At 57.8% G+C, this 22,999-nt stretch overlaps 3 protein-coding genes across 18 annotated transcripts; 1 reads left to right on the top strand and 2 right to left on the bottom strand.

Annotated features, from left to right (window-relative positions):
* The first annotated feature begins 233 nt into the window (after window positions 1-233).
* AGPAT1 (1-acylglycerol-3-phosphate O-acyltransferase 1) lies at window positions 234-8,814 on the top strand. 8 transcript variants are annotated; one of them, XM_036356385.1, is made up of 8 exons: window positions 1,879-1,948; window positions 2,429-2,483; window positions 5,824-6,032; window positions 6,235-6,368; window positions 6,655-6,830; window positions 6,955-7,050; window positions 7,166-7,238; window positions 7,697-8,814. In XM_036356385.1, the coding sequence occupies exons 3-8, from the start codon at window positions 5,833-5,835 to the stop codon at window positions 7,876-7,878; spliced, it is 861 nt and encodes a 286-aa protein (XP_036212278.1). In that variant the 5' UTR covers window positions 1,879-1,948; window positions 2,429-2,483; window positions 5,824-5,832; the 3' UTR covers window positions 7,879-8,814. The 8 variants fall into 8 exon arrangements, with proteins under 8 accessions (XP_036212275.1, XP_036212274.1, XP_036212276.1 ...); XM_036356382.1 differs by lacking the exons at window positions 1,879-1,948; window positions 2,429-2,483 and adding an exon at window positions 234-579; XM_036356381.1 differs by lacking the exons at window positions 1,879-1,948; window positions 2,429-2,483 and adding an exon at window positions 234-537.
* Window positions 8,739-12,275, bottom strand: EGFL8 (EGF like domain multiple 8). Of its 8 annotated transcripts, none has more exons than XM_036356373.1 (9): window positions 12,095-12,275; window positions 10,873-10,995; window positions 10,591-10,713; window positions 10,377-10,489; window positions 10,184-10,279; window positions 9,915-10,085; window positions 9,414-9,505; window positions 9,184-9,337; window positions 8,739-9,017 (listed from the first exon to the last, which is right to left on the bottom strand). In XM_036356373.1, exons 2-9 carry the CDS (start codon window positions 10,968-10,970, stop codon window positions 8,968-8,970), a joined length of 897 nt encoding a protein of 298 aa, XP_036212266.1. In that variant the 5' UTR covers window positions 10,971-10,995; window positions 12,095-12,275; the 3' UTR covers window positions 8,739-8,967. The 8 variants fall into 8 exon arrangements, with proteins under 8 accessions (XP_036212266.1, XP_036212265.1, XP_036212267.1 ...); XM_036356372.1 differs by having other exon boundaries at window positions 8,739-9,049; XM_036356374.1 differs by lacking the exon at window positions 9,414-9,505 and having other exon boundaries at window positions 8,739-9,049.
* Window positions 12,276-12,400: 125 nt separating this feature from the next.
* Window positions 12,401-21,591, bottom strand: PPT2 (palmitoyl-protein thioesterase 2). 2 transcript variants are annotated; one of them, XM_036356379.1, is made up of 9 exons: window positions 21,315-21,591; window positions 20,305-20,498; window positions 19,906-20,059; window positions 19,363-19,458; window positions 19,156-19,263; window positions 18,354-18,437; window positions 18,154-18,238; window positions 13,352-13,406; window positions 12,401-13,186 (listed from the first exon to the last, which is right to left on the bottom strand). In XM_036356379.1, the coding sequence occupies exons 2-9, from the start codon at window positions 20,488-20,490 to the stop codon at window positions 13,043-13,045; spliced, it is 912 nt and encodes a 303-aa protein (XP_036212272.1). In that variant the 5' UTR covers window positions 20,491-20,498; window positions 21,315-21,591; the 3' UTR covers window positions 12,401-13,042. The 2 variants fall into 2 exon arrangements, with proteins under 2 accessions (XP_036212272.1, XP_036212271.1); XM_036356378.1 differs by lacking the exon at window positions 21,315-21,591 and adding an exon at window positions 20,624-21,278.
* Window positions 21,592-22,999: the final 1,408 nt, after the last annotated feature.

Consider the following 22,999-nt stretch of genomic DNA (forward strand, 5'->3'; position numbering starts at 1 on the left):
CTCTTTCACAGAAGGTCCGGATTCCTATTGGGCTTTGGAGCGTATGACTCCAAAGCAATTGACTGGCTGGACTCGACAGAGAATGGTGGTCAGGCAGTGCGCGTGCGCAGCAGGCGGGAAGGGGTGGACCAATCCCGTGAGCGCCGAGCTTTCTCTGGGCCCACCCTGCACCTCTATCTCGTCGTCATGGTGACTGCTCTACAATTGGCTGGGTTCGGGTTCAAAGGATTCGGCTCGGCCTCCTCGGAGTCCTCGGGTTGTGGCATCTCTCGCCCGATTGGCCCGTTTCCTGAACCCCTAATTGGCCGAGATCGGAAGAGACAGCAAAGAGCTCGGGGAAAAGGGCAAAACTAGGGTCGCAGGGTTCAAAATGGCTCCGGCCTCCTTCGGTGACGTAGGGAGCAAAACTTGGGGCCGCCCCTCCCTCTCGGTGAAGGATGGGGAACTGGCCTTAGCCCGACGCCGGGATGGTGCGAGCCTCGACCGGCGGCGCTGGTGTTAACCGCCCCCCGCGGCTGGACGCAGCCCGCCCTGCAGGTGCTTACGGGGCAGAACCGAACTAAGCCAACCCCGTTTAAAGTGAGCGGTAGAGCAGAGTCGACCTCCACTCCCTTTTAAACCCCCGCAGCGAACATGCCCAGCTCCACCCCTCCTTAAGGCGACCGTAGGCCCGCCCCTTCCTCCGAGTGCGATGCCCCGGGAGCTGGGGTCCCCCCGGGCTGGACCCCCGGGGCCGGGCACGCGGCTTCCGAGCGGGGGCCCCTGGCGCGAGCGCGGGCCTTTGTTCCGCAGTCAGTGACCCCCCTGCGGCCGAGGAGCAGCCGTAGGTAACACCCGGGGCCAGAGCCCCGACATCGTCCTCGGGCGTGTGAACGCTCTCGGCGAAGGTGGGGCGGGGCGGGCAGGCATCTGATAAATGCCGGGGAGGTGGCGGTTCAAGAGTTCGGTAGCGGGTTAGGGAAAGGTTGCCGGAAAGAAGAGGTGGAGGCCAAGGAAGAAGCAGGGATAGAAGGATCCTGGTAAAGGGGTTGTGGGGAACACGGGCGGGGACCGCGCTACGTACGCGGCTTCACAACTCCGGAGGCGTGCCTGTCCCGGGGAGATCAGCATCCCCCCCCCCCCCGAAAAAGCGGCCCCAATGCCCAATGTCCGCTTTAGGAACAGGCGCGCCCGGCTCTGTGCTGGGGAGGGGGTCGGCGCGGGAGGAGGCCGACAGGGAGGCACTAGGGAAGGTGCGGAGGCTGAGGGGCCTGCGAGGCCGGGAGGGGGCGGGGGGGAGGGGGCGGCGAGGGACGAAGGGGGACCGGACTGCGGGCCGGAGGGCCGGGGGAGGGCCGGGGTGCTTGGCATCCGGTGGGCGCCAGCTCAGTGTGGGAACTGAACGGGGGACGGGAAGAGGGGTCTTAGGAGTTGGAGGGAATAAGCTGCAGACAAGGGAGCTGAGGAGGAAGGAAGCAGCCGAGAGGGGTGGAGGAGAGCGGTGGGAGCGGGAGGACCGGCAGCCGCTGCCGAGCGGACGGAGGGAAGGGATGCTGCAGGCAGCGCCCCGCCCGGCCCGGCCCAGCCCCGAGCCACAGCGAGAGGAGCCGCCCGGGGGCCGGGGAGGCGATTGGCGGGCCGGGCCGCTCATCACCGCCCCCCGCTTCCTGACCAGCCCCGGAAGCCGGCGGGCGCGGGGGGCGGGGGGCAGCGGCAGCGGCAGCCCAGCCCTCCGAGACGGCAGGAAGGGTGGGAGGGAGCCGGGGACAACCCCCTCCGTTCCTACCGCCATGGGCCCTGCCTCCCACTCGCACCTCCCCTCCATCGGCCGGGGCTAGGAGACCCCCAAGTCCTGTCGCCCCCTTGGCACCGACACCCCGAACGAGGCAGAGACACAGCCACCCGCCACCACCGCTGCCGCAGCCTGGCCGGGGAGGGGGCCAGCCCCCAGGCTCTCCTCCCCGCTGAGGTGGGGCAGGAGCGGGGAGGGAGGAGGAGGGGAGGGTGCGGGGCTGGGGGGCGGGCTGGGGAGAGGGCTCTGGGGAAGGAGAGGGGACCTGAGGGGGAGGAAGAATGGGGGCTGGAGGGAGAACGGAGACCCCGCGAGCTGCGGGGCGGGTGTGGAGGGGACCCCTGGGCGGGGATTCCTGCCCCTTCCCATCCCCGGCTCCTCTCCGTGCCCTTTGGCCCCACCTGATCCTGGGAGGCCGGGCCGGGAGGAGGCTGCTCACGGCAGGATGCGCTTCCCAGGAACGCCCCGCTGGCCGCCGCTCGGCCTCCATCTAGGCACAGGGCCTCTTGTTTCCCGCGGCCTCCGCGCTGCTCGCCCTCCTGACACTTGGCTGTTTTCTGTGTCGAATCTGTGTACCTTGCACATAATGGCTTGTGTGCAGCTAGGTTGCCCTATGCTACCCACGGGCTGTGAAGAAATGATGTTATTTCCCATCAGAATTGCCCATTCGCATCTTACGTCCATGTCTCCCGTCTAGTCCCGCCATGCTCAGGTGTGTGAGTTTTCGTATCCATATGCATCTATTATGGGCTTCCTGTTTCTTGCACATAAACTTTTGCGTGTAGAGACGATACCTTGTTTTGGGGGCTCCTGTGTTCCGTCCGTGTTCCCATCACATGCAGCGGTCTTCATGTGCGGGTCCGTGGCTTCCCTGATGAGCACACGCTCTTTCCATGATTCGGTTGGCCCCTTTGCCGAGTATATTTTCCCAGTCAGGGTTCACTCTACACATATGCGTGCTCCTTCACATGATACGCTGATGTGACATGTCCAACATGCCTATGGTTACACGTACTGTTCATTATTTCTTAATTTTATGGGCCTTGTGTTTTGGGAGTCAAGTGCTCATTAACCCATTTGGCGCTCTATTGTGTTTATAAATCCTTGGATGTTTCTGCTCCAGAGAGGATCACATATTACTAGTGCATGCGAGAGCGGGTACCTGGGCCTCCACCTCCCCAAAGAACCAGGCCCAGGTGCCTCACCTCGCTGACGTCTCCGGCCTGTGCCTCTTCCCGCACACGATCCCTCCGTGGCCGTGGCCGTGGCCGTGTGCGCCGGTCCGCGGAGCTCAGTGTGTGCCCTGGGCCAGCCCTGCTGTGCGCATGGCCGGTGCGCCGCTCGGCACCGTGGCATGTGTTTGATGACAGCAGCCTGAGAACCCCGTTCTGTACGTGTCTCTCGTGTGTGATGGTATGTGCCATCCTGCTTGTTGCCGCTCTGCTTTCACTGTGGCCGTGCATCACGTGTACGCTCAGAGTCGGTTACTGTTAGGCTCCGTGCGTTCACTGCTTTCTCGGTGACGTCTTGTCGTCGCTGATATCCTCAAGAGGGTAGCTAGCTTCCTCGCGCTCAGGCCGGGCATCTGTCATTATTACGGTTGTGTGGGTGTGTGTGCAGCCTAATGGTGTGCTCAGCAAATGTTTATGAGTGCCTTCTCTGTTCCTTCTGCCTGGGCACTGGGGATAAGACAGTCCCTGTCCTCAAGCTGCTTATACACTGGAGAGGGAAAAGAAATGCCAGTGAGCAGTTAGACACAGTGGTGTCAAGATCAGTGGTTCTCAAACTCACCTGGAAGGCCTGTTAAAACACAGCTTCATGGGCCCAACACCCAGCATTTCTGATCCAGGAGATCCGGGGTGAAGTCCAAGAAGTTGCATTTCCACACTTTGAGAACCAGTGATTAAGATCAAAGTGTAATGAAAAGTCAGGCCTAGTGGGCTTCAGAAAGACCTCCAAAATGTGACACTGAGCTGCGTGAGGCGGGTGAAGGGGTGGAAGGGCGTTCCAGCCAAAAGGAACAGCATGTACAAGGCACAGAAGCCTGAAAGGTCCTGGTGTGTCTGAGGAACTGAAGTAAATCAGTTTGGAGTAAAAGGCATTTGTGGGCGTGTGGCCGAAGAAGTAAGCAGAAGTCAACTTGTCAAGAAGGGCCTTTAGGCAAGACAGGAAAAAGCCCAGATTTGTGTTACAGAAGAATCTCTGGTTGCCATGAGGAAGAGGGATTGAAGAGGAAGAGTTAGGAGCCTGTTGCAAAAGGCCAGATGAGAAACGCTGCTCCAAGCCTGCAGGGGCGGTGGGACGGGTGGCTCGGAAGCCTACCCTTTCAGAGCTGGCCGTCTCCTTCCCTGTTGCCTGTTACCTTCGCTCTTGGCAGTGGGCTTGCCTTTGAGCACAGCCCTTTCTGTCATTGGAAGGCAGTGTCTTTGGCCTTGATAGTATTTACCTGAACACTGTTTTTGTGAATTGGGACCCTGCCCCCAGCAGTGGGACAGCGGAGTGGAGGAAGAAGGAAGAGCCTAGAAGGCAGGTTCTGGGCGCCCGTCCGACTTCCTCTTCCAGGGATGGTGGCGTGATGTCCCTTTTACTCTGCCCTTTTTTCACTTGGTGAGACCTTACCTCTGTACATGCCTGGCCAGACTGCTTGCAGGAAGGGAGGAAAGGAGTGGTGGGATTCATTTGTCTGTCTGTGGAGGTAGGATTGATGGATGTAGTTACTCCTGGTGCGTCCATGGCTTTATCTGGAATGGGAGGCCGTGTGGGTGGAGAGGAATATTCTAGGTATGCATTTCCAGTCCTTCCTCTGTCACTGGGTAGGATTATAAATTTGTGTGTGTGTGTGCCGGTCCGTCTTGTGTGTGTGTGTGTGCCGGTCCGTCTTGTGTGTCTGTTTGCCTGCGTGACAGAGCCTTTATTCTTGTCAGCCAGCCCTTGAGAATGTCTGTGGGTGTTTGGTGACTCTCGCTGTATCTGCTGTGTGTGCACCTATGTGATATGCACACAGATGGCAGTGGAGCTGAGGGGCTAGGGGCACAAGGCTGCTTAGGTTGAGGCTAGGAAGTGCATCTTAGGTGCCATATATTACCTCAGGTAAGTTACTTAACTTTTCTAGGCCTGTTTCCTATAAAATGTAAATTTTGTGGTTTAACATAGTGTATAGTATATATAAACCAGCCCTGTCTAACACAAATATAATGCATGCCACATATATGTAATCTTTAATTTTTCTTTTTTAATCCTCACTGAGGATATTTTTTCCATTTATTTTTTTAGAGAGAGTGGAGGGGAAGGAGAAGGCAGGGAGGAGAGAGAGAGAGAAACATCAATGTGAGAGAGACACATCGATTGGTTGCCTCCTGCACATGCTCCAACCGGGGTTCAAGCCTGCAACCAAGGCATGTGCCCCTGACCGGGAATCAAACTCATTACCCTTTGGTCCACGGGCCGATGCTCTAACCACTGAGCACCCGGCCAGGGCTGTAATTTTTAATTTTTTGGTAGCTACATTGAGAAAGGTAAGAAGTAACAGGGTGAAATTAATTTTAATATATTCTATTGAACACAAAAGCTTGTAATTGCAAAATGTAATCAATATAAAAGGTTATTAATGGAATATTTTACATTCTGTTTTTCATTCGAAGTTTTTTGAGATCTGATATGCATTTTACATTTCCGGACGTCTCAGTCTGGACTAGGCACAGTGCACGTGCTCAGTGGCCATATGTGGCTGGTGGCTGGTGGCTGCTGGATGGACAGCGCAGGCGTAGACCCTCACCAGCTACTAGTGTTAGCTCTCCTCCTATTGTCCTTTTATCATCACACATCTGCTTCTTGCGGAAGCACATGCCTCATATCTCTTGTGCATCTGAAGATATCTGGGCCTTCAGAGAGAGGGCGGGAGGCCAGTCCCGAGCTCCCCTGTCCCAGCTAGAGGCTCCCTGCATGGGTTTCGATGGGAGCCCTGGCCCCATCTTGTCTCCTGCCTTCTGCACCTCACCCGCCCGCCCCCCTCCAGGAATCAGGCCCACTGTCCCTCGCCCCAATCCCTGCAGGTGACCAGAATGGACCTGTGGCCAGGGGCATGGACGGTGCTGCTGCTGCTCTTCCTACTGCTGCTCTTCCTGCTGCCCACGCTGTGGTTCTGCAGCCCCAGTGCCAAGTACTTCTTCAAGATGGCCTTCTACAACGGCTGGATCCTCTTCCTGGCTGTGCTCGCCATCCCCGTGTGTGCCGTGCGAGGACGCAATGTCGAGAACATGAAGTGAGGGCCAAGGGGTGCTGGGTGCTGAGGGAACCTAAGGGTCGGAGCAGTGTTTGGGGAGGACATGGGTGTGTAGGAGAGACTGAAAGAGTCCAGGGACAGGAAGGGGGAGGATTGCCAAGATGCGGGAAAGAGGGGAGCTGAGGCAGGCAGGCTGGCGTCAGTGGATCCCCCTGGAACCGCCTGCCGTGACACCCCCTAGGATCTTGCGTCTGATGCTGCTCCACATCAAGTACCTGTACGGGATCCGCGTGGAGGTCCGTGGGGCTCACCACTTCCCTCCCTCACAGCCCTACGTCGTGGTCTCCAACCACCAGAGCTCCCTCGACCTGCTTGGTGAGACCTCCTAAAACACACCTCCCCCAGCCATGCCCTTCCTCTTGGAACCTTCCCCAGAATCTCCTCCCGGAGGTGCTCACCTGCCCCTCAGCTGGGACGTGGCTGTCTTTCCCTCAAAAGCAGGGTGGTAGGCCTTTCGTCACCCTTCCCTCCACTTGGGTCTTCCTTGGCCCTGCCCCCCAGTCTCCTCTTCCTTTATATCCAGGCCTTAGTAGCGTAGTGATGACCTGGGTGAAGTGGGCCACCTCCGCCCTGATGCTCACCCCACCCTTACCTGCCCCAGGGATGATGGAGGTACTGCCCGGCCGATGTGTGCCCATCGCCAAGCGGGAGCTGCTTTGGGCTGGCTCTGCCGGGCTGGCCTGCTGGCTGGCTGGAGTCATCTTCATCGACCGGAAGCGCACTGGGGATGCCATCAGTGTCATGTCTGAGGTCGCCCAGACCCTGCTCTCCCAGGACGTGAGTCACCCTGGGGACGAGGGGGTGGTGCGTATGGAGTAGAACAGTTGTAAAGAAACGGATGGGTAGGGTCAAGGGGCCACAACCGTTCTGCGACCCTCCACGCATGTGTCTTCTTCGGCAGGTGCGGGTCTGGGTTTTTCCTGAGGGCACCAGAAACCACAATGGCTCCATGCTGCCCTTCAAACGCGGCGCCTTCCACCTGGCAGTGCAGGCCCAGGTGATGTTGCCTCCCCTTCTGCTGCTGAGCCCAAGCCCCGCCCCCCTCCTCTCTGGTGGAGCACCACCAGGGCCTCAGAAGGGAGTCCGGGGCTGATGGCTTTTCCCTTCCCCAGGTTCCCATTGTCCCCATCGTCATGTCCTCCTATCAAGACTTCTACTGCAAAAAGGAGCGCCGCTTCACTTCGGGTGAGGCTCTGAGCAGCCCTGGGGGTGGGGACCAGAAAGGTCATGGCAGAGGCTAGGGGGACGTCCCCATAGGGCAGGGCAGTGAGTGTCAGAGCTGGGAAATGTCCACAGGGTCACCTGCCAGGAGGTGATGAAGCACCACCATGAGAGGCCGTTACTGTCGGGCAGGAAAGATAAGGCCTGTGTGTGCGGAGCTGGAACCCTCGGCAGGACGTGCTAAACCCACACGGGGTGGCGGGGGGGGGGGGGGGGGCTGGAAGGGTGCCAGTCTGTGGTTTGAGGAAGGCTTCATGCAGGAGGGCCTCAAGGACCAGGTGGCATTTGGCAGGCAGAGGGGCAGTTGTCCAGGGTCGGGAGAAGAGCCCTAAGAGGTTCGGAGAGGAGTAGCAGGAGCTCAGAAACGGCCCCACACGGGCAAAGGCCTGGGTAGACAGGCCCTGACTGCTCCCCCCTCCCAGGGCGATGTCAGGTCCGGGTGCTGCCGCCAGTGCCCACAGAAGGGCTGACACCAGATGACGTCCCAGCTCTGGCCGACAGAGTCCGGCATTCCATGCTCACCATTTTCCGGGAAATCTCCACTGACGGCAGGGGTGGTGGCGACTGTCTGAAGAAGCCTGGCGTCAGCGAGGCCGGGCTCTGAGTTCCCTCCACCTCCCCCTCCACACGCCTGCCAGCCAGTGGGTTCTGACGCAGGACCAAGCCCTCTTCCTCGTCCCCTCTCCCTACTCAGTCTCCTCTTTGGAGTCTTCAACTTCTGAAGTGAATGTCTCTGCCCCTTCCCAGCTCCCCCCATGGACTCTTGCCTTGGTGCAGTCTCCACTCCGACCCTCCCCACCTCCTGCACCATGAGTCTGTGGGACGGTTGCCTCCCGCTCATCCCCAGTGCTCAGCCTCCAGGCGATGGGAGCACTCCATCCTGTCCCAGGGGACCTCCTTCCTGTGTGGTCTCTCCCTCTCCCCCGACATTGGCCAGTGGACTCATCCTTCTGTGGAACAGCTCCCCCCACCTCCACCCCATGGATTCAGCGGGCTCATCCGTCTGCCAGGAGGACTCCTCTTGCTGTGCCTGGAAGCTGGTGCCTGGAACACCCCCCAGGCTCCTCCTGGGAACACTCCTCAGCAACTCCACCCTCCCTCCCACGGAGCCTCCGTCAGGGGAGGCTGGACTCTTCTCACTCCGAGGTCTCATTCCTGCCGGGCCCAGGTGCCCAGGACTGAGCAACCCCTGGATGCCAGTTCGGTCTTCACATTTCTGCTTCCCCTGTTCCCGTCCCCTCCGCCCTGGGGCACATTCTGGAGACGGGAAGTGCACCGCAGGGGCCGCACTCGGGCTCCCTGGCTGGAGGGGATGGAGGGCTTTTAATTTATTTCTTTCGTTGGAGGTTTCCCCCCCTTTGAGCCAGTTTTCATTTCCTCCCTGTGGCATTAGCCTCCCATCCTCCCATCCCAGACCTGTGCCTACAACAGGGAGGGGCTGGGAGCAAAGGAGGAGGGTGGGACTCCGTTTTTCATGGTTGTTTTTATTAATTATCTGGATAACAGCAAGGAACCAAGAATAAAGATTGCGAGATCTGGACACGGGCTGCCTTGGTTAAGTTGAAGCAGTCCCCGCCCCAGGGAGTCCGCCGAGCCCTCGTCCTCAGTGGCGGGTGGCTTGGCGGCAGCTCCCCAGCTGGCGAGTCCCAGCGGGTGGCGGTCCGGCTTCCGTATAAAGTGGGGCAGCGGGTCCTCACGGCCGCCCGCCGAGGCCCGGGCTCAGGCTGTTGTCCTCACAGGAGCCTGGTTAATGGCAGGAGAAGGCGGGCCTGGGTCTGTGGCCGCCCCGGCGGAGCGGGTGTGAGTCCGGGGGAGACTGGCGCCCCCCGGCCAGCGAGGCCGCGGCGGGCGGTGAAGGGGGCTGTGGGGAAGCTGGGAGCCCGCGGGGGGGGGGGGGGGGGGGACTCACAGGCGCCCAGCCGCTCCTCCAGCAGCAGCACCTGGTCGCTGAGAGAGTCTATCCTGTCGCCCCGGCGCCACAGCTCTGCCACCTGCTCCGGCCGCAGGTCTTCGGGCGGCACGGGCAGCACCGCTCGGACCCAGGCCCCGGCCTGCCCCGCCCACTGCGAAGGAAGACGCCGCGGGTGGAGGGGCGGGGCGCACCCAGCCCCGCGGCGCGGCCCCAGCGCCCAGGCTCACCTGCTCCAGCCGCTCGAGGCGCCCTCGCAACTCCCGGACCTCTCGCCTCAGGGCGCGCTCATCGCGATCCGCTCCCCGGTCCGCTTCCCGGACTGGGACAAGGAGAGCATGACGGCTGCCCGCGGCCCGCCCGCCCGCCGCTCACACCCCCCGCCGCCCGCCGCTCACACCCCCCGCCCGCCGCTCACACCCCCCGCCCCGCCCGCCGCGCCCGCCGCTCACACATCCCCCGCCCCGCCCCGCCCGCCGCTCACACACCCCCCCGCCCGCCGCTCACCCCCGCCCCCGCCCCCGCCCCGCCCCGCCCGCCGCTCACACACCCCCCCGCCCGCCGCTCACCCCCGCCCCCGCCCCCGCCCCGCCCCGCCCGCCGCTCACACACCCCCCCGCCCGCCGCTCACCCCCGCCCCCGCCCGCCGCGCCCGCCGCTCACACACCCCCCCGCCCGCCGCTCACCCCCGCCCCCGCCGCTCACACCCCCCCCCCCCGCCCGCCGCTCACCCGCCACGCTGAGGACGCTGGCGCCGGTCGGGGGCTCCGGGGGCCCCTCCAGGCAGGTGCGCCCGTCCGGGCCCAGCACCAGGCCGCGGGGGCAGCCGCAGGTGAAGCTGCCGGCCGTGTTCAGGCACCGGTGCGAGCAGAGGGCGGCGCTGGCCCTGCACTCATCCACGTCTGGTCACGGGGAGAGGGGGGCTGAGGGGGGCGGGCGGGCGCGGGGTGGGGGTGGGGGGGAGGGCCTGGCGCCCAGAGGGGGCGGCGATCCGACTCACCCACGTGGCAGTGCTTTCCCCCCCAGCCGGGGGCGCACTCGCACTGGTCCGGCCGCAGGCAGGCGCCGCCGTGGAGGCAGGGCTTAGCGCAGATGGCTGCGGGCGGGGGGGGCGTGGGGGGGCGTTTAGACCAGGCCACGGGCTCCCGGCCACCCCGGCGCCCCTCCCCGAGGCCCGGGGAGAGCCAGCTCACCTTCCTCACAGGTGAGCGCCCCCGGGTGCCGCTTCTTCCATCCCTGGCAGCACACGGCGTGCGTCTGCCGCACCTCCCGCCTCACCTCCCGCCACGCCACGCGGTATGTGGTCCTGGAGCACAGTGCCCGGCTCGGACCCTGACGTATGGGTCCTGGTCGGGGTTCTTGGGGTTCCTCTTGAAAGACCCCGGGACCCAAGCTCCCACCCCTCACCTGTAGGTGCTGCAGATGCGCCTGCCCGGGCACAGGGTCAGGTAGGGCTTGTACACGGGTTGGCTGTAGGACTCGTTGTAACGGAGCGGGACCAGCAGCGTCTGCTGGGAGCAGACCCCCTGACTGCGCCCGGGCGGGAGAAGGTGGGGGCACTGAGCGGGCCAGGCCTGGGAGCCCCTTCACGTGGCGGCCCCACCCCCTTTCCAAACTTCGCTGGCCACCCGTGAGGCCCCACCCAGCTTTCCTGAACATCTCACCCTGCCCCTGCCCCCCGCTTGTCACCTCTCTCTGGGGGATCCACCCTTGGACCCGTGGCCGGACGTCAGGAGGAGGAGTGAGAGGCCGCTTAGGAGAGTGCACAGCTCAGCCCGGGACCCCATGCCGCTCCTGACGCCAGACTGCCGCCTGCAGGAAGGAGGTTAAGGATGCCCTTCCCGCCGCAGCCCGCGGCGCCCTCTGAGGGCCACAGCACATTCATTTGCACACACTTGCACCAGTCACCGGGTCGGACACGGGGGCATGTTTACCTAACGGCACCCTTCCTTCAGCACCAGGCTCCCACCCGACACCCTCTCCCTCCCCTCCACACACACTTACCTGCCCTTCGTGACCTTCTGATCTCTAACATCACCTCTTCCACCTTAGTCTTCCTACCTTCAAAACCTTAGGTATTCACCACTACACCCCTCCCCCCTTACACACAAACTCCACACCCTAAACACATTCCTACCACCCTCACACATCACATACACCCCTCACCCAGACAGCACCCCCAACTCACACTCTAAGGCTCCAAATGACCCCCACTTTCCCCATTGACATTCCATGCCCACCTGCCTTTCCCTCTCTCTGGGAGAGTCAGGCCCACCAGCCTCAGCAGCAGCCGCTGGACTGGTGGGCAGGCTGGCTGCTGAGAGGAGGGGCTGGCCACAGAGCCCTCCCACTCCTGCCCCCTCCCACAGCCCCCCCAGAGCTCCAGCTTGGTGTGCTCAGTGGGGTCCAAGTCTCACCACTTGCCCCACCCCAGCAAAGGGCCCCCTAAAAGTATCTTCCCAATTTTCTGAGGCCCCTTCTTTCTGGACCCCCCAAATCAGCAGTGGCTACTTGCTATATAACTACCAATACCCTTGGCCCTAGCCTCCCCCTTAAACCCAACACAGACTGGGGGAGAACTGGGGGGCAGGGAAAGAGCTGGCGGAGAACAGTGTGGGGTCAGGTCACGGGAGAAGAGGCAAGATCAGTTGAGGAAAGAAAGAAGGGAAGTCATCACAGAGGGGCAGGGGCAACCCAGGGCACTAGGGGAAAACGGACCCCACTTCTTGATGACATTTGTCAGGGCCTGGGAGGGGGCACAGTTGAGTCAGCCACCGCCCCCTCTGCCGGAGTAGACAGGGCCCTATTGTCTCTGTCAAAATTCCTCCTTTCAAGGAAGAGGAGGCCCATTGTCCAGCCCCTCCCCAGCTCTGGTCTACAAAGGTTGGAAAGGGGCTCAAGAAATGCTTACCCTGACCCTTAGCCCCCTGGGCTGGCCTGGGGGTGGCAAGGACATTCCTTCCATGAAGCTGGGGCACAAACCACTGAGGCCCTGTGCTCAGCCCCCCAATCTCAGCCTGGGACAGGAAGAGAATTGTCCTCAGCAGGAAAGAACCCACAGAGAATCAGGAACCCACACAGAATGGGCATTGAGAGAGCGGAAACACCAGGGGGTCCCACCCCAGACCATGCATCCGGGCACCCAGGCCTCAGGCTCTCCATTCCCACCCTTTTTGGGGAGCCAGGTTCCCTCACCTGGAAATGAGCCAAGCCACACTGAGGAAATGGAACTTTATTTCCATAAATACAGGGTAACACCCATTTAAGGTTAGCTAAAGGAGGGGCTGGGGCCTCAAAGAAAGTAGGCTCCCAGGAAGTACCCCAACACTGAACATAGGGACTGGGGGATCCCCAAACCTGAGATGGGCCTCGCAGGCCACAGATATTCCCCAACACTGACACTTCAAGAATGGAACTGTACCCATAGGGGAGCCTTGGACCCCGCTCTCATGGGTAGTCCTTCCTGGGGGTGAGAGGGCTGACAATGGGGGAGTTCAGCGGGAACAGAGTAACAGTGTCCTGAGCAGCCTGGGAGGAGACCCCTGTGGTGGGCAGGCTGGGTTCCCCTCCTGCACAGCCGAGATGGAGGAGCAGCCACAAGTTAAAAACCTGGTTTCTCACTTCCCAACCTCAGCCTTGGGAGGATGGGAGAGCATGGAGCCACCCCAAATGAAGACATGAGGTGGGGGAGACCAGGATTTGTCATTCACAGAGCAGAGGAGGGGGTCCTGGGAGCCCTGGTCGGTGGGGGCAGTGTGCAATGACATGGTCACAGGCGCAACGGAGCCTGACATCCGCTTTCCAAGGCCACCACTTGGTCTCTGGGCCCAGGAGTTCCTCGGGACCCCTGGGCATGTCCTCAGGAGAGCCAGGGTTCGATGCAGGTCTCGTAAAGGGTGTGGTTGGAGTGCCAGGCTGTGTGGGCAATCCCCGCCATGGGACACCTCACGATGGCCCCCCGGGCCAAGAGCGTCTTCAGCCCAAAAGAATCCCGAAGATAAACCTTTGAGAGGGTAAAGGGGCATCGGAGAAAGACACAGGGAGAGAGGACGTGAATTCCTGCTGGTGTCTCAGGCCCCTTCCCAGGGTGAACCTCTGAGTTCATAAGTCAGCAGTAGGGAGGGCTACAGACAGCTGGGATGGGCATGAAGAAATCCCAGGCACTCACCAGTTGTTCCTCCATCTCCAAGACCGTCTCATTTGCGTCATAGAAACCAAAGAAGCTACAAAGAGATGGGGGTGGGCCATTATCAGGAGTTGGAGAAAATCAAGGTGGGGTAGGATCCTTTAAGAACTCACAGCCTGTTGGGGAGACAGGCAGCAGGGAGAACACTCAAAATATTTATCTGGACATCATGCACCCCATGAGGTGACGCATGGAAGATACGGCATCACTTCACTGAATTCCCAAACTGAGGGACATTCTACACAATAGATGGTCCATACACTTAAAAAATATCAATGTCCTGGACAAGAGGACTTTGGTAGTAGTCAAGATTAAGAAGCTAAAAAGACATGAAAACTAACACATGATCCTGGGTTTGATCTTACACTGGAATTTTTTTTTTTTCCTAAAAAGACAGCCCAGCCAGCGTGGCTCAGTGGTTTGAGTGCTGACCTATGAACCAGGAGATCACGGTTCGATTCCCGATCAAGGCACATGCTCAATCCCGGTCAGGGCCCAGCTCAATCTCCAATATGGGGTATGCAAGAGGCAGCTGATCAATGATTCTTGCTTCATCATTGATGTTTCTATCTCTTTCTCCCTCTCTCTTCCTCTCTGAAACCAATAAAAATATATATATTTTTTAAAAAAAAGACAATTAGAGCCAGGCCAGTGTGGCTCAGCAGTTGAGTGTCGATCCATGAACCAAGAGGTCACCAGCTCAATCCCCAGTAGGGGGTGTGCAGGAGGCAGCCGGTGGATGTTTCTCTCTCATCAATGTTTCTTTCTCTCCCTCTCCCTTCCTCTAAAAAATCAATAGAGCCCTAACCGGTTTGGCTCAGTGGATAGAGCATCGACCTGTGGACTCAAGGGTCCCAGGTTCGATTCCGGTCAAGGGCATGTACCTTGGTTGTGGGCACATCCCCAGTGGGGAGTGTGCAGGAGGCAGCTGATCGACGTTTCTCTCTCATCGATGTTTCTAACTCTCTATCCCTCCCCCTTCCTCTCTGTAAAAAATCAGTAAAATATATATTTTTAAAAATCAATAGAAACGTTTTTTTAAAAAAAGATAATTAGAAAAATTTGAATAAGGTCTATAAAGCAGTGGTTCTCAACCTTCTGGCCCTTTAAATACAGTTCCTCATGTTGTGACCCAACCATAAAATTTTTTTTTTTAATATTTTATTGATTTTCTACAGAGAGGAAGGGAGAGGGACAAAGAGCCAGAAACATCGATGAGAGAGAAACATCCATCAGCTGCCTCCTGTACACCCCCTACTGGGGATGTGCCCGCAGCCAAGGTACATGCCCTTGACCAGAATCGAACCTGGGACCCTTGAGTCCACAAGCTGACGCTCCATCCACTGAGCCAAACCGGTCAGGGCGCAACCATAAAATTATTTTCGTTGCTACTTCATAACTGTAAAGTTGCTACTGTTATGAATTGTAATGTAAATATCTGATATGCAGGATGGTCTTAGGCAACCCCTGTGAAAGAGTCCTTTGACCGCCAAAGGGGTCGCGACCCACAGGTTGAGAACCGCTGGTCTATAGAGTACCATATCAATGTTAATTTCCTGATTTTGATCACTGTATTGCAGACTTATAAAAAACGCCCTGTATGTAGGAAATATGCACTAACATACTCAAGTTTAGGGATAAAGAGATACTATGTCTTCAACCTACTCTCAAACGGCTCACACACATCCAGTAGGGGGCATGTGGGAGGCAGTCCATCAATGATTCTCATCACTGATGCACCTACCTCTCTCCCTCTCCTTCCCTCTCTGAAATATATATTTATAAACACTAGGTGACAAGTATATGAGATTGCTTTGTACTACTTTGGTAACTTCTTAAGTATGGGATTGTTTCAAAATAAAAAGGTCTTAAGCCCTAGCTGGTTTGGCTCAGTAGATAGAGCGTCAGCCTGCGGACTGAAAGGTCCCGGGTTCAATTCCGGTTAAGCGCACATGCCCAGGTTGGGGGCTCAATCCCCAGCAGGGGGCATGTAGGTGGCAGCCGATCAATGATTCTCTCATCATTGATGTTTCTATCTCTCCCTCTCCCTTCCTCTCTGAAATCAATAAAAACATGCATTTAAACATTTTTTAAAAAGGTCTGAACATGTTTTTTCATTAAGAATATATAACTGGCATGAGCATTGAGTGGATGCTGGCAATGAATAACTGAATGCTAATAATAAGTCCAATGGGCCACAGGAGCAAAGACAAGCCACTGCCTTAGTGTAGGGCAGGGGTGGGGAACCTTTTTCCTGCCGTGGGCGATCTAGATATCTATATTGTAAAAGGCCAGTGGCCAACACCGTAACGACCAAACGGCCGGTCACCAGGAGGTGCATTGATGGGTCCCATGGCGTGGCGGGTCTAGGGTCTCACACGATTTCACGCGCTGGGCCTCTAGTTTATAACATAATTCCATGGCCATACCAAATTATCAACTTAAAAATTAGCCTGCTGTATGCCCTAACGGGTTTGGCTCAGTGGATAGAGCATCAGCCTGCTGACTGAAGGGTCCCAGGTTCAATTCCCGTCAAGGGCATGTACTCTGGTTGTGGGCACATCCCCAGTGGAGGGTGTGCAGGAAGCAGCTGATCCATGTTTCTCTCTCATTGATGTTTCTAACTCTCTATCCCTCTCCCTTCCTCTCTGTAAAAAATCAATAAAATATATATATTTTTAAAAATTAGCCTGCTGTATTTGGTCAAACATTTAATTAATTCACCCCTAATGCCTTGGCAAGGCCAGACCAAACGATTTCTGGGGCCTTACCTGGCCTGCCCGTTTCAGAGCACACCTGGTTTAGAGCATCAACAAAGTCTTCCCCACCATGACCCTGGACTAGGGAAGGCTGCTGCAGGCCAATGGGATGCAAGAGCAAAGGCGCAGAGGGAGGCGCAGCTGGGCCCGCGGGGAGCTGGGTTGGAGGCCTGGAGGCCATGTGGAGAAGCTGGGTTTCACCAGGCGTGGGAGAGCAGCAGGGACACATCGACCTGGATTTGCACTCCAGCTCTGCCACACTCCCCGTGTGCAGCCGGGCATGTTACTGCTCCCGTGTCCTATGTAAGAAGTACCTCCTTCGCAGCGAGGCAGGAAAACATGTGGTTAACAGAGAGAAAGCCTGACTTCACCACTTACAACTCTATGAGCATAAGCAAGTAATTCCATCTCTTTGCACCCAAGTTTCCGAAAAGGATGTTTTGAGGATTAAATTGAGCTTTATTTAAAGGTGCTACATAACTACAAGCTATCACTATCTTTATAGGGTTGTAGATCTGAAATGAAATGTAAATAAATCCCATCTCTTACTATTATTATATAAGGGATATTACTCCTTCACTCAAAACCCTCCAATGTCTTCCCATTTTACTCAGACTATACAGTCAAGGGTCGTGGTTGCTGGGGGCTGGGGAGGCTGGGCTGAGGATTTCGTGTTTAATGGATATGGAATTTCAGTTTGGGAAGGAAAAAAAGTCCTGGAGACGGATGGTAGTGATGGTCACACAATAATGGAATGTACTTCATGCCACTGAACTGTGCATTTAAGAATGGCAAATTTTGCCCTGGCTGGTGTGGCTCCGCCGGTTGGAGCATCATCGGTACACCGAAAGGTGGTGGGGTTCAATTCCCAGTCAGGGTACATACCCAGATTTTCGGTTTGAGCCCTGGTCAGGACACATATAGGAGGCAACAGATTGATCTCTCTCTCTCTCTCTCTCTCTGCAACAGATTGATGTTTCCCCCTCTCTTTCTCTCTCTCTGTAAAAATAAATAATACATACATACATTAAAAATGGCAAATTTTATGTTGTGTATATTTTTTAAAAAAAGAAGTTAAGGGCCTTTGCCCTACAAAGGCTTAACATAACGGCTCCCTGCTACCTCTTTCAACCTCCTCTCCCACTCTCTCCCCAGCTCCCTTGTTCACACAGCCCCAGGGCCTGTGCAGGTGCTGTCCTTCTCCCGGGCCTACTCCCCCACACTGTTGCACAACTCCTTCCCCGATTTCCTTCCGCCTCGCCCCGGCGCAAAGGGCACCTCTTCCCGGAGGACTTCTCTGGCCACTCCCTAAAACAGGCTCCACTCCTGACGGCCGTCCCCTGCCTTATTTCACTCCCACTTGACACAGACAGTTACATCTGTTATCCGTGCCCCCACTAGAGTGTGAGCTACATTACAGCAGAGCCTTCACTGACAGCTGTTCCCAGGCCAGAACAGCGTCATGGGTGACTACGGAGGTCAGTGACGCTTCAGAGCACGCATGGAGGTCTGGAACCGAGGCTCGCACAGTGCCACGGAGACCGGGATTTCCCAGAGGAGGAGGGTGGAAGGGATGAGTAGGAGGCAATCACAGCAGACCAGGTAAGTAAAAGAGGTGATAGGAAATGGATTAAAAGGGCATGGAATGTCTGCACACGTTGTACCAATGTCAAGTTCCTGTTTTTGATACTGTGCTATAGTTACATCAGATGCAACCACTGGGGCAACTGGGTGAAGGGTACACAGGACCTCTCTAAACCATCTTTGCAATTTCCTATGAATCTACAATTATTTCAAAGTTAAAAGTTTTTTATAAAACTAGGGGTGGTAGGGATGGAGAGGAAAAAGAATCAGCAGGATGTAGTGACTGGCTACATACAAGGGGTTGGGGGGTGACACCCAGGTTTGGATCTTGGCTGACAGGCATTAACTGGACAGTGGAACCAGTGTTAGGTATGCGATGAAGACTGATGGGGAGAAGGGGGTAGCCTTAGCGAAACTTCAGGCCATGCAGCCCCTCGTTACCTGGACTGCCAAGGCGTAATGACACCATCGTCAGGGCCTCCGACCAGCACCATGCGGCCCACGCGGAGGAAGTTCTTCCGCCATGCTGCAGTTTGGGAGCAAGAGAGCCCGAGTCAGCACGGGGCCGGCCAGGTTGGAGCGGGAACACAGCGGGTCAGAAAAGCAGAAAATGACTCCCAAGTAGAAGCCTGGGGTCTCACCAGTGGCATTGGGATGGTCTCTTTCCCCATTGATGAGGGCCAGGAAGCTGCTGGCATTGAGGTACAAGTCGTCGTGGTGGGGATCTGGGTACAAACAGCATTTAGAAAGACAGTCAGAGGAGCAGGGAGAGGAGGCAGGACTGGAGACTGGAAGACCCATCAGGCAGCTTCAGTAATAGACAAGGTGAACAGTAATGTAACGCAGCAACAATAATAACTGTGAACATGATAGCAAACACCTTTACCTAGCACCTACTGTGAGCCAGACACTGTTCAAAGTATGCTGTCCTCATTAATTTACAACCACCCTGTAAGGAAGGTATGATATTATTCTTTTACAGCTGAGGGAAACTGAGTCACAGGAAGGCGAAGGAACACCCGGAGGCACCCAGCAGGGTCAGACTTCAAACTCCAGCAGCCTGGACCCAGCATCCATGGTCTTGAAAAGCACCTTAGGCTTTTGCACTAGGCTCACTGCTTGTTTCTGTAAAGGAAGTTTCATTGGAACAGACACATGGCGGCTTTCACACAGGCGTGCCAGAACGGATGAGCTGTGACAGAGACTATATGGCCTAAAAAACTAAAAATATTTATCATTTGGCGCCTTAAAGAAAAAGTTTGCTGACCTCTGTACCACACTGTACTTTCTGAGACAATAGCTGATACACATAAAGCATTTTGTGCTCAATCAATGTAAGTTATCACTATCGTTACTGCTATTGGCTATGGAAGAGGGGGAGCAGCAGGCCCTAGCCTCCAGGGTACCCCTCCATGGAGGTCCAGGTTAGCCTCCCCTACTCACCATGCCAGTAGTTGCATATGGAGAACTCCTGCCCCCAGGGGCTATAGCAGATCCGGTAGAGGTTAGACCTCATGGAGGTAGGGAACAGCCACTTCAAGTAGTCCGTGTCTGGCAAGAGAACAGCGGCGCCAAGTAGACCCAAACCTTTGTGGCAACCCCCCCGCCCCAAACTCAGGGCCCCCGATGAAGCCCACCGTACTCACTGACCTCCATACTGCCCCATCTGTGGGGAGGAGAGAGAGATGAAAGAATCCACATTGTGTTCATCCATCACGGAGAGCAGTGCCCGGCACACCAGGCCTCCTGTGGGCAGACCACCACATGGGCAGGGATTTAGGGACAGCCAGCCCAACAGTCTCCACACTGCTTCCCCCACCAAAACGTACAGAAGGAAGACTGAGGCCCAGATAACAGACACGTCCTGTGGCAAAAGGTCCGTATCACGTAAGTGACAGAGCCAAGAGCCAGACTTAGGTTCAGGGGTCTTCTGACCCTAACTCTAGGGTGTTTTTTACTGCCCCTCTCACTATCTCTTAGGGCCAAGAACCATGGGTAATGGGGAAGGGAGGGGGTAGCAGTGTGGCCACTGAGGATACAAAGATGAGACCCAGGGGCTGAGGGAAGTCAGAAAGGAGGGCTCAGGCACCGGGGTCCTGCTGGACAATGTGGTTCAGAAAAGGGGACACTAGGAAGTGCCCCTCAGGTAAGGATCAAGCTTCAGACAGTGCTTGGGATTAGGGGGTCACCTACCCTGCGAGTAGCAGATGAGATGCACCCCTTGAGGGGCCTTTGCCATGATGGGGGCCACGGCCTCTCGGAACCCTTGCACCTGTTCCCACAGGGGCCGCAAGCTCTCTCTCCCATCGAAGAGATCAAGCACCGTGACCTCAGTCCCAGGGTGTGTCTGTGGGAAGCGGCAATGCTGCAGCTGGGGGTGGGCTGCGAAGCCCTCCCCTCCACCCCAGGCTGCGCCAGTGCCTACTGTGCCCCGCTAGAACCGGGGGTCTCGTCCCCCACCCAACTCTCCCCAGTCCGGCACCAGCTCCCGAGGAACCGGCAGGCCAGAGGGGCGGCTTTCGGTTCCGCACGCGTCCTCCCTAGCCACCGCAGACGCCCCCAACGCCCCGCAACCAGGTGTCCCGGCCAGACCTCGTTGATGTAGTCCAGCAGGTGGCGGAAGCTGTACGAGCTGTCGAAGAGCCCGTGCACCACGATGACCGGCTTGTAGGAAGCGCGACGGGGCGCGGGGGCCGCCGGCAGCAGCAGCAGCGGCAGGAAGGGCAGCGCGAGCAGGATCCCCACAAGGGGCAGCCGCGGCCCCCGGAGCCCCGGCATGCTCTCACCTGGGGAGGGGGTGCTCGTGAGCGCGGACCACGGCCCCTGCCCTCGGGGCAGACTCCGCGCTATCAAGCCTCTCCCGCCCGGGCCCCCCAAGTCCGGGTCACAAAACAGCCAACTTTTAACTTACTCCGTCCTCGGCCCGCAAACACACCCCCACCGCGCAGACGCGGCGACGCGCACCCGAAGCCCCGCCCCCAGCTGGCGGCGACCGGGCGCCCGGGCGCCCGGGCGGGGACCTCCCGAAAGCGTCGTCCCCGCCAGGCACCGGCGGGCTTCTGCAGGAAGGACCTCTGAGCAGCAGCCAGGTCCCAGGGAGGGCGCACCCTCCCACCGGCCCGGCTCCGGGAGCCCGCCCCGCCCGCTGTTTACTCCTCCCGGGTCTGGGAGCCCGGGGGGGAGGGGAGGGGAGGGGAGGGAGGACGGCGTGCGCCCGGGAGTGACCGGGGGAGCGGGGCGGCAGCTCGGGGTCGCGCTCGGCCGTCATATCCGGGGCTTTCCCTGGCAACCGTGCCAGCGTCCCAGGCAACGCAGGCCGGGGACCGGAGGAACCATGGAACTTTCCATTGCGCCCTGGGAGCGGGGGGGACAGAGGCGGAGCGGTTCATTTTGACGGCGAGGAGAGGGAGAAGCATAGAGAGGTCCTGGGAACAGAGAGAAGGCCTTCGCCCCAGTGCCGGGCCCTGGGGTCCGGCTCGGCAGGGAACTCGACGTCCTCTCCCGGGGAAAGTCCTCCGCGCTTCGCCGTCGCTGCCGAGGGCTGGAGCCAGTCCAGGCGAGCCCCGCCCGCCCCTGCCAGCCCGCCCGGCTCGGCCTCTTACACCTCTTGATCCTGAAGTGCGTGTAGTGCTTGTCTCCCGAGGCGCGGAGAGTCCTCCCGGCCCCTCGAGCTAAGAGCAGCCTGGCCCAGTTTCTCCTGCCCTACTCTCCGCAGCTCCCACAAAGGATCCACCCCGAAGGGGTGGAGGGCTCCCGAAGCGGCTCTGACTCACGCTTACTAGCGTGGTTTCGACCAGACTTTCAACCAGAATGACCCCCGCAATCTGGCCCTTAGCTGGGAGCTCCTGGGGCGGCTCCCCACCCAGACCCTCCCACCAGTCCAGACTCCCAGCCCCCGGCATCCCCACCTCTCCACCTGTGACCCTTACCCAATACCCAGGAAGAAGTTAATGAAATAAAATGAACTCACTATGGCCAAGCTGCTAAGTTACTAAAGGTAAGCAGGTTGAGGTATGAAGAAATGATTCTATTCTTGTTTTAACTTAAACTTTGGAACTTTCTAGTCCTGCGTCAATGCCTGCATATACCTCAGACCTCCAGACAACTGAGAAACTACTCTGATATCCAGACCACCTGACAGCCAGTGTGCAGACCGCTGGTCAGCTAGAGGACTACCCATCCAGAGGCTAAGACTGAACTGATTCTTCTGAAAAAATGTACCCTATAAGCCTTTCTCCCTCCTCAGGAACACTCCAAGTATTGCTTAATTGTGCTACCAGTTTGCCAGCCCTAAGATCCTTGGTTAAATCTTTGCCATTTCTTTATATCGAAGCCTCCAGACACTTACTGAGTTCCTTGGACACCAGGAGCCCCAGTTAGAGCTTTTACTTAGCATTTAACGGTGTTTCCCTTGAGAAAAGAACTTCCCAGATTGTCTGAACCCCTCCCTTGTTCACAAGCTCTTTGCTGGTCTAAAGTACTTCCCAGTCGAACCAATTTGAGCTCTGAGTTGTGTAGAATGAGGTGGTGGTACAGGTTAGGGCTCCCACAAACACCATAGAAACCAGAATGGGGAACCATGATTTAAATCTCTGTAGCCTGGGACTGGCCCAGCTGAGTGTCTGTTTAGACATGAAGGAGAAGGACACAGCCGAGGAGAGTGACTGTGTCTTGGCGAGTGGAGGGGGTTAAGAAATGGATCTGAACCCTGGCAGGCCCAGGAACTCTAAGAAGCCCAGAAGCAAAGGAGAACAGCGGATGGAGTACATCTTCCCCATTCGCCCAGGCCTGGGTGGCGGGTTGGAGCTATAACCCTGGGAACTTTCCAGGCCATCGCACGTCTCAACTCTGCATACACACCTCTCTCATACACCGTTGTCTCTCCTAAAGTGAGGAGAGGAGGGGCAAGAATTTGGGAGAAGAATCTGGGGCCTGACAGGGGAAGCTGGGGAAGCAGCGGCCTCGCTGGAGTGAGCCAGACCTGCAGGGAGCTGGGTATTGAATCTGAGGAGCACCTACTCCATTCCTCCCACAGCTGATCACTACAGCCAGGCTCGGAGGGGCCGGCTCTAGAGTGTTCTCTCTCCCTCCTTCCTCTCCTTAGTCCCACCCACTTTGCCTGGTCTTGCTTGCCTCCCTGTTTCCATGACAACTCCAAGGGAGCCCAAACTGGGGGCTTGAATGCTAGGGTGAGAGGAGGAGAGACGAGTGGGGGTACGTCTGAAGAGCTCCCCCAACCCCGCCTCGGTCCCTTTAAGCTCTCCCCCCTCCCTGTTCTCCCTCTGCC

This window comes from Myotis myotis, unplaced genomic scaffold (genome assembly GCF_014108235.1).
Source record: "Myotis myotis isolate mMyoMyo1 unplaced genomic scaffold, mMyoMyo1.p scaffold_m19_p_26, whole genome shotgun sequence".
NCBI lineage: Eukaryota > Metazoa > Chordata > Mammalia > Chiroptera > Vespertilionidae > Myotis > Myotis myotis.